Below are 10,832 nucleotides of genomic sequence, written 5' to 3'. Positions count from 1 at the left end.
TGACGGAACGGAGACCCCAGGGAGTCGTCTTCATTCCATCACGGCTCAGCTGTGTTGGTTTGACGTGTGAATGTTGCCATTAAATGGTACGGGGTCGCACGTTAAATCTCCATTAGTTGCCGTAGAAGCTGGTAGTGGTATCGAGATCCAAAACTAATCAAGGCGACAGTCTCGCGGCAGTGAATAACTACTGTTTTTCTATTGCACTATTTAAAATTATTAGTAAGAAATATTCGCTTTATTTTTCTTGTCTTAAAATAGCCTCAAATAAGAAATTATTGGGATAATTGTGTTGTATTTTAAAGGTTAAGTCGATTGCCTTTGCTTTGTATGAAACCAACTGGCTAGCAACTAGTAAGTGTTACAAGAAGTGCATGACGATTATTCTTTTGCGTTTGCAAAAACCTGTTCACTTGACGTTAGGAAAATTTTTCCCAATAACTATTTACACTTTTATTCAGGTAAAATATTCGAAAACCGTTGATAAGTATTTGTTTTTACTTTACTTATTATTGACTGATCTTTCAGGTACTAAAATTAGGTTATTCTTGCCTTGCTGTCACAATGAAAGGAATAAGCCAGAATAAAAAGTAAGGGGTAGGTACTCAGATAACTTATTAGAATAAGCTTATCTTTGGTTAATTATTAAAGTTAAAGGAGTAACTATAGAATATTTGTTTAATGAATAAAAAGTCTTTGTTAAATGTGGGTATGCTGTTTTTATTTATATTGAATTAAATTATTAATATTTATTTATAGAGTTCTTTTATTTCATTGCACTGTGTATTATCGCCTAATTCTGATGTTACAATTCTACAAAGAACGTTTTGATAACATGAATCATCGCATTGTACTTCTTCTCCTTTATACCGGTACCTAAAAACATACGCAAAAAAACATTCATTGTAATTATATTTACTAAAAAAATTTTTCTGATTATACCTGACGTAATTTTCTCGTAATGCGGCACTCTGTGCCATCTGTTGAACCAGACTGTACAAAGACTGAAGAGACAAATCTTTTAAGCCGAAGTCTTTCTTAAAATCGTATAATTTAAACCAAGTCGGTGGTTTGTCGGGGGTTTTATTGGCTTCAGTCAGATTGAACACCCAGGATTCCTTTTCAGTGACTGCCTTTAATCCAAAAAATTCCAAAAGTGTTACCAAATATAAAGAGCTTTTTCTTGATTTACAAAACAATAAGCCATAAAAATTTGCGATAGCGTCACAATTTTTAAATACTAATCGCTCATTTGATTTAGATCAAAATCTCGAAGTTGTTAATGTAATAAAAGCAGAAAAAACCTGATTAACCCCTCATCTTTCAAATTTATTACACTAAAGATGGTGTGGTTGAAATGTTATTTGTAGTTTGTAACAAATTTTTTTTTCGACCATTTGAATTTGTTTCTGTACAGTATAAATTTTAGTGTTTACAGTTATATATATTTATAAAATTGATATAAGAGAGAGGTGCGATTAGATGCAAGAATTTTGGAATAATTAGCTTAATTTTCCATGCAAGAATCGTACAGAGAAGGATGGAAGCAAGGGGGAACATATAGGTATTATTCAGTGGAAGAGCGAGAAGAAACAGGAGAAAGCGTGACAACATCTTAGCTTTACAATGAGCAACCCAAGGCCAAGATTCATTTCATAACCTGTTATATTACCTCTACATCCGTAGATTTAGAAAAAGTTTTTGGAAAAGTTGAATAGGACAAGATGTTAAAAATACTTAAAAATGTACCAATAAAATACAGGTATAGAAAAGAGTGATATATAGCTTGATTAAATTCAACAGTAAAAGATCCACATTGTCACCGTTCATTTATATGTCTGTTGATAATATGATCAATATTATTAAAGACAGGGAAGCTTTAGAGATAGATATAGAGGTCTAAAATATTAACATTCTTAGATTTACGAATGATACAGCATATTAGGAGATAAAGGCAGCATTTAATAAAGTGGAAGCGATATTGGTAAAAATCGGACAGATAGACACACGAGTGATGTTTTCTTTTTGGCACAGTAAAGAATAAATCACTATTAAAGCACATTACAATTAATTGCGATACTAAGCTGTCATTTTTAAAACTTATTCATAATCAATACTGAAAGGTTATAAATTTTCCAGATAATATTGCGACCTTCGAAGACTTTAATGAAAAATTGCAATTTACCGCTTGTAAGTTTCACTTAGTTGGTTTGCAGTATAAAATATAGTAGTCTCTTACATAATTTGTTGGATCAATTTTATATACGACATAGTTAGGATTAACTCCAGGTTGTACACTTCCACCATTAAAACTCGACCCAATAACTTGAGAGGTATTCTTGGAGTCAAAGTAAAGTGTATAGTCATCTCTATGAGAATGACCATTAAACTGACCGGCGATTGTATATCGGAATCTGAAATAATAGAAATAGCGATTAATACGAAAGGAACTTTTGTTATATTGGTTTGTTCAAATTGACAAACAAAAGATTGAGCAGTAAAGGTCACAATAGAGGTGGATCTGAGGTAGACACTACAACAAATGGAAAAGCGAATCAATCCATATCTTTTTGAAATTAGTTTCCGATAAGCTAATTTTCAATATTTTTGAGTTTAGTTCAAATATGTGTTGCGAAAAGTACTTGGTTGAAAAAATTCATTTCGCCTCGCTTATTACGTATGTATCTCAGGCGTATTGATATACGAAATAATTTCAAATTTGACTAAAATTATTTTGGGGCGATTTTTCTCTTTTACTAGGTAATAACTAGATGTTAACGGTAATAGGAAGTGGTTTTAGACAAATGAAAAGGCGTCCTGAATTATGCTACTGCCGAAAATGCCAAATTAACCTGGCCAAAAGAAGCAATGATTATGTAGGTGAATTCATTTCCAAATCAGGCTTGCTGCAAAATTTCACAAATTTTTTTTAGGATAAAGTTCAACCTCCACCAAAAAGTTATTTGTCACAAGTTAATTTAAAATTATACGTAAAATAATATTCCAAACTGTAATTATTAATCAGTAAATCTTTTTTTTTACGTAATTTTTCTTTAAAGTTCATCTTTAAATCGTTTGCTGTATAATTTCAAGATTTATTTATGGTGAAAATCGGATCAATAGATAAAGGGTAAAGCAATGTGAAACGCGGTTTCAAAGGCAGCTTTTAAGCATTCAGGTTAAATAGTATGCTATACTGGAAATGAAATGTTTCTTTTATGGACGTCATCATCATAAGGTCGTCAGTCCTAAGACTGGTTGGATACGCACCTCAACGCATCTATCCTGAACTAATTTTCGCAATTCCCTAAAACTACAACAACCCACATCCTTAACTATCTAATATAGATTTACCTCTACCTCTCCTAACTCCCGTTTCTGTCTCTAATATGTCACTGACTAGACCTTCATGCCTGAGAAGGTGTCCTACTAACTCATCTTCCCTGTATCTTATTGACTTTCATAGAGTCCTCTAGTCTCTTATTCTTTCTACTACCTCTATCCACGGTATCCTCATCATTCGCCTGTAATACCACATTTCGAACGTTTCCAATCTTTTTTTCCGCCACGTCCACTATCCATGTTTTACACCTGTACAGCGCCGCGCTCTAAACTTACACCTTTAACAACCTTTTTCGAATTTCTAAATTAATCGTTCGCGAACATAGAAATGACTTTTATTGAAGGCGACATGACCATGCGCTATCCTCTGTTTTATATCCCTACTACTCCGTCCGTCTTGACTTATCTGACTTCCTAGACACCTAAAATCGGCCACTTCTTCTAATTTTTTCTTCCCTTGCATACCAGTATTTAATGCTTTACTTTTATTTATTTTCATACAGTATTTTTGTCAATACCGCTTCCATTTTATTTAAAGCTAACTCTAACTCCTCCTTGCTAGATGCTAATAATGATATATCATATGCAAATCTAAGTATACTAATCTTTTGACCCTGTATCCCTATAGTTGTACTGCTCTTTATATAAACTAAGTATTACTCTTCTATCTTTGTCACTCATCACTGTATTTTTAAAATATATTAGCATCTATTCCCATTTAACATTGCCAAAACTTTTTCTAAATCTACAACTCCTATTTACGTACTCTTTCTTTTTTCTATCGTTTTCTCTATTGTTACCCGTAAAGCTAGAATAGCTTCCCGTATTCCTCTATTTATTCTAAACCCAAATTGATCTTCCTCCAATAGTTTTTCCGCTACTTTTTCCATCCTAGCTAAGATTTTTGACGCATGGGAAGTTGAGCTAATTGTTCCAAATGTCTCGCATCTATCCGCCCCTGTCTTTTTAGGTATAGTTACTACCACGTTCTGTTCTGTTTATAATCTTCGGGAAATTTCCCCGTCTCGTAAATGTGATTAACTAGCTTAAACATACAATCTCTAACCTCTTGTTCTGCATGTTTTAGAGTATCGCATTTACACCTGGTGCCTTAATATTCTTAGTAAATGTTAGGAAGGCAGTTAGACAGGGATGCACACTGTCACTACACTTCAATCTATACATCGAAGACGCCATCAACATCAGTAAAGAAAGTACAACTGTAGGAATAGATATACAGGGCAAGGAGGAGTTGGAAATAACTTTAAATAAAATGGAAGCGGTATTGACAAAACAGTACTGTATGAAAATAAATAAAAGTAAAACAAAAATTCTGGTATGCAAGGGAATAAAAAGTAGGGAAAGAGAGAATATAAAGATAGGAGACGAAAAATTAGAAGAAGTGATTGGGGTCTCGCGCTGATAATGCCCACGTATGAAGTGGGCGAAATACGTGTCCGCTCAAATAAAATTATTTGTGGTAATTAGGGGTGAGTATTCCTATTAATTTTTAATAGGCTGGATAGATCAGTAGGACACCTTTTCAGGCATGTCTAGTAAGAGGCATATTAGAGGCATAAACAGGAGTTAAGAGTAGAGATAGGCCTAGATTAGATTACTATTCGCAAATAGTTAATGATGTGAGTTGTTCTAGTTTTGGCGAAATGCGCTGATTAGCTGAGGATATGAAAGAGTGGTGGTGTGTGTCTAACCAGTCTTAGGGCTAACGACCTTATGATGATGATATATTTTTGATATGAAGAATAATAGTAGTACCAAATAACATAATATTAAGGTTTACCTTTCAACAATTCTTCTATATTCTCTGCTCCAGACCTTTAAACAATCACCATTTGCTGATGGAACGTGAGAAAGGATATGAACGAATTCTTTATTCTTTTCAGCCTCCAGCAGCACTTCTACCAACCATTGCAATTGACCACCAGGGTCTTTGTACCAATCTTGATATAACAACCACCTTAAATCATGATGGTGAATTTTTCTTTATCAACATATAAAATTTAAAAATGAATACCAATTTTCATTTATACAGAGGTTACTATTAAGACCGATTATTCTCAAATTATTCTTAATCTTGACTGTGTAGTAACCACCTTGTTTTAAGGTATTGAGGACTGTAGAAGGAAACCAACTTTTCAAATTGTTAGCAAAAACTTCGTACAGCCAATTGCTTGATAAATTTGCTTCTTCTATGCTAGTAGGTGCAAACCTGCAAAATTATTATTCATGTAAATTATTCTTCAAACTAATGATCCCAATTAAAAATGCTTGTCATTACACGAGGGCTCTACCGATAGTAATGCGCCGGTATTTATCTTTATCCTTCCTTTGTGGACAGAAATTTCTTATACTGCACACATTTTTGTGTACTTACAGCGTGAGTTGATGTCGAGGTATGATATCTATAGCAGCGGTTCCCAAATGGTATTCTGCTGATGTTTAGCGGAAGGGTCGCAGGGGTTCCGCGAGATACGACTTTTTTCTCCTAATAAAAGTATATAAACTTCTGCGAAAATCTACAGTTCTGTATTTCACCATAACAACGGCTAATTTTTCATGACCGAACCACTATAACTACATAGATGCCAGAAGAGAGGATATGACATTCGGTCTTACTACATTAAGATACAATAAGTTGGATACAATTGTTCATTAGTTAATTCTTGCTTTCTCAGCCATTTTGTTTATTTATCGTCATTATTATATGATCACGCAAAACAAAACTCTTTAAAAAAGCATGTGACGATATGGGAAGTCAGCATTAATCAATTCTACACACGGAAGTGAGATGGCTTTCGAGTGGAAAAATGGGACAACCAATTGTTACCACTGTCAGTCATGTCGAACTAATGTATGACGAGAAATGGATAATGGAATTGGATTATTCGGTCGAAATATTCAATAAACTTAACGTAATCAGCAGGTCCTTACATAGAAGAAGCACTACTACGCATTCAATGAAAGACAAAATATTTTCTGTGACAATGATAAGAAACAAATTTGGTTTCTGGATTAAATGTGCTGAACAAAAAAGTTACCAATGTTTTTCTCTTCTAATTAAATTTCTAAAAGAAAATTAGTTACAAGTAACTTCAAGTGTGGGTAAAACCATAAATGAATATCTAGGGAATCTCAAAAAATCCTTAAAAGAATATTTTGCAAAAAAGTTACGGGACAGTCATTGAGCGCAGAATCCATTCCCAAATCATCAATGTTAACTGTGTCGAAGTATGAGAATATGATCGATATTATCAGTTGATTCAAATTTGAATGACCTTTGGATTGAATTTAAGGATGATCTCCTGCTGCCGTTGAGAATGTTATCACGGTTCCTGTTTCGGTTTGTACGGACAAGCTTTTCAGTACGCTAAAAACAAATTCAAAACTAAAAAAAATACTGAAATAAAAGTTGCATGAAATAATAGTTTTCATATTGTAAACATTTTATTTAGGGGGTGCAGCAACCATTTCATTTTTTTAATGGAACGTCCTGTATATTATCGCATTTTTTAATTTATTTTATATAATTTATTTATAATTAGAAATCGGTGTTTTAAAAGTGTGCCTTCTCTATCATCTGTTTTTGAAATAGTTTCACATTTTTGAAAAGATTTCTAAAAACTCTTCTCACATTCAATACATCTTAGGTATCTCCTCAATCTGTATTTTATTACATCATTAAATTCGGTGTAAAATTCTGCGCCTTTAATTGAATAATGAGATTAACAAGAAGAATGACATGAAATAATAATTATCCGCTTATGTCATTTCAGTAATTATTGTCATTTACTCGTATTTATAAGGTAGGTGTTTGATTACTGCTATTGTATTGATTGGTATGATTTGTTGCAGTATTGTTTAGGGAAAAGTGATGAAAATTATCTTTAATTTATGCATCTTCCCAAGCGTACACATCCAAACGCAAAAATTTAAGGTAGAGATTCAAAAGAACTAAACCTGTGTTCTGTAAATAAAATAGAACAACGTAGAAGCATAATCCATAAGGGAAATCACTATTTGGTTTTGACTAGAACAGTATCCGACAAATTAACCATTATCTGTGAATGTTAGCAAAATTGGTATTTCCATACGCTCCGTAAAAATAAATTCCATTTGTTACAAGTATCTGGTTTAGGAAGTAAATCAAAATGATTTCAACTTTCGTTTATAACACCGCCACTGGCCTCTACGTCTTGATATTATTTGTGTTTTTTACGGATAAAACGTATTTTCAGGAAAATAGATGTCTTTTGAAGCACAACTATTATGACTCCTCCCATCTTCTTTTTATTAAACTATTTGTTTAAGGGTCGTTCATATATTATGTCACGTTGTTTTTGCCACTCTCAGGACCCCTTTCCCTAGTCACACGTCGCATATTCCTGTATATCTCCCAGGTATATCTAAGCAAATGTAATGTTACCCCGAGATCCCCCACCAACTCCAAGAACCCACCTCCTCCTTCGCGGCCCTTATATCTAATGCACAAATTGTCTCTTAATGTATACGGTGGAATTATTGGGATGAAAGTGATCGTGCAACAATTTTTCAGTGACTATTTATTTTACATATATATACCTAATTGAATTTTCGGAAAATAATTTGTATTTATTTGTGAGTAGAACTCAGAAGAACTCGAGAATGGAGATCTACGAAAGAAGAGAGTCACGGAAAGTGATTCATGATTTGGGCTGAGGTCTCCATTAGCGGTAAAGTATACCATCATTTTGTTGAACCTGAAGCTAAGATCAAATTAAACTTCTGTATCATCATTGTTTTAAAGAAAAACTTTCGGCACGATTCTATACAAAAAATATTTCATATTCCACCAAGATGATTCTTCGCCATCACATACGTACTTCAATGATGATCGCTGAGTTCTTGTAAGCCAATTTAAAATTCATTTCGGATGGTTGATGGATTCCTAGAAGATTCAATGCTATTTTGACGGATTATGGTGTATGGAGAGTAATGAAGCGAAAACTTTGGCGGTTCAAAGTCATAGGATACTGCTCGCCATAAAAAAGCTCTTTAGAAAGTTTGGAAAGAATCACCTCAAGAATTCTTTAATAACACACGTGACCAAGACGAATTTATCACAAGTAGATACAATTATAATATATAATAACTTTTGGATTTTAGCTAATGAATAGATGTTTTTCGTCAATAAGACGTTACTGTTAACCACTACGCACCATGGGCCGGGAAATATCAGACATTGTGCTAGAATAATAACTAATTCGTAATCTTTATTAAAATCAAGGATTGTGTTGTTGACATATACAGAAGGCTAATTGCACTTGTCTCTTGTTTAGTACCTCGTTTCCATAAATATTCTTATAAACCTTAGTAGGTAGTACTTACCACAAACCTAATTTTTTAAAACTTTAACAGCAGGTTTTAGGTTTAATTGCAAATTCATTATTCTGCTACAATAAATGAAATTATATTTTTTCCTTAAGAAAATGCACGGCACGAAAATTTTCGGTACAACCTTCGTGTATTATATAAGTGAATATTTCCCATACTTACACATTTACCGGGCTAGGTTCGTGATTTCCAATAATGGGGATAACTGGGACATTAGGAAAACTTTCGTTAAGTTTCAATAAGAGTTGATTAAGATCTCTGCTATTCGATTCTACAGAAGTATTCCATATTTGATGATGTATTGTATCTCCCGTATAGTATATAAGGTCGACATCAGGCTAATTAAAAGAGCTTTTTAATTTCATTAACCAGAAGAGTTTAAAACACAGATTAGATTTACGTCGTGTTCCATATGCTTATGTAGTACTTCCATAGGTTTTGAATTTAAAAATACAGTCTCTTCAAAAATAGCCCGTTTAAGCATATATTTATAAAGAAAAGCAACCCTTGAGGCCCAAGTGACCAAATTATTATTATTATTATGGTGATGAAAAAATCAGTCCAAATTAGAGAAAAACAAAAAATAAGAACACTTCAATTGTAAATTAAACTTTGACTGTCTGATGTAAAAGATAATACTGTGCCTCAGGCCTACCTATGATATCTAGGATGTTACTGTTTAAAAGGTCGATGCATAATATATATATATATGTATACATATTGTAGCATACATTTTATTTGGATGTACAACCATGATAAAATGAATATGTGCTAATCCGAACAAACCTTGATAGTCCGAACAAGTCTGAACAGCGCAGGCGCAGCAACGTGACCTTGGTCGAGAAGCGATCGCTGGAGAAGTGCAAAATATTACATTTTGTCTATTTTATGAAATGATCACGTTAAAAGCTATGAAATGGCGTTAAAACGGAAAAACGGAAAATTATTACATTATTAATAAAGGAAAAAGTTAATATTATCAAAAGTTTGTCCAGAGCTACGATTACATCTTAAATACGAACAATCCTTTGCAATAATTAGATTATCGAGGCTGTACTGTACATCTAAACAAAATGTATGCTCATAAATAAATATTTCAACCAAAAACATTAATAAGTAGGTACTTACGTGATTTTTAGCAATATTTTCAAAGGTACTTAAGACAGTGACCCAGGGAGTGTCACAGTCTCCATACATTCCATAAATTCCTGCTGCAGTACCTTTCCCATTTTCGGGAAATCCACTTGCATTAACGCAACACACAGGTTTTGTACAATCAGCCAAACTGCCAACAACATATTCGGGTTCGTAGTGTATGTCACTTATATGAATTATTTTGAGTGGTTTAGAAGGTACCTCATTTACCTTTAAGGACGAAAAAATCGAATTGAACGTTTATAAGATTTTTGAAATTTTAAGGAGCTCACCTCGACAGGAACCGATTCTCCCTGAGGAATGTTTATACTCCAATCATAGCCATCAGGTTGTTCGCAACCTGAAGATTGTAAGTATACTGCGCAAAATCTGGCTGCTTCCAGTTTTGGAGTGTTGTCGATGATGTAAAGTAAAGCGTCCTGATAAATAAAAAATGAATAAACCAATGTATTACACATGTATATATATAATATATACGTATATACAGAATTATGAAACTTTAGAACTTTGCAATGCCATTTACATTCTTACGATAGTGTGTCGTCACCGTAAAGGAAAATTCTAACAGTTTATCTAGTATAAGAACATTTAATACAATTACTATTCTCAAATTTATTTTTTTAAAGATTGACTTCCAGATAACAGAAACAACTAAATTGAATATTAATAATATCTATCTATAGCTNTAACTAACATCTCTACTTAAAAAAAAATTTGAGAAAAATCTTTTAAGACTGGTTGGACACGCACCTCCAATTTTTCCTATCCTAAGCTAATCTTCGCATTTCCCTAAAGCTAGAGCAACCCACATCCTTATCCATCTCCGAACAGTAATCTAACTAGGTCTACCTCTACCCCTCCTAACTTCTGTTTCCGCCTCTAATATTTCTTTGACTAGACCTTCATGTCTGAGAAGGTATCCTACCAATCTATATCGCCTATTC

At 33.3% G+C, this 10,832-nt stretch overlaps 1 protein-coding gene across 1 annotated transcript; it reads right to left on the bottom strand.

The window, feature by feature from the left end:
- Nucleotides 1-700: 700 nt before the first annotated feature.
- Nucleotides 701-10,361, bottom strand: LOC108737637 (sphingomyelin phosphodiesterase-like). The gene is made up of 8 exons (XM_025977780.1): nucleotides 10,161-10,361; nucleotides 9,862-10,098; nucleotides 8,896-9,071; nucleotides 5,378-5,572; nucleotides 5,144-5,320; nucleotides 2,240-2,414; nucleotides 943-1,133; nucleotides 701-876 (listed from the first exon to the last, which is right to left on the bottom strand). Exons 1-8 carry the CDS (start codon nucleotides 10,344-10,346, stop codon nucleotides 750-752), a joined length of 1,464 nt encoding a protein of 487 aa, XP_025833565.1. The 5' UTR covers nucleotides 10,347-10,361; the 3' UTR covers nucleotides 701-749.
- Nucleotides 10,362-10,832: the final 471 nt, after the last annotated feature.

Source organism: Agrilus planipennis, unplaced genomic scaffold (genome assembly GCF_000699045.2).
Source record: "Agrilus planipennis isolate EAB-ADULT unplaced genomic scaffold, Apla_2.0 scaffold87, whole genome shotgun sequence".
NCBI lineage: Eukaryota > Metazoa > Arthropoda > Insecta > Coleoptera > Buprestidae > Agrilus > Agrilus planipennis.
Note: the sequence above shows the minus strand (reverse complement) of the source record. Positions and strands in the feature narration are given on the sequence as shown.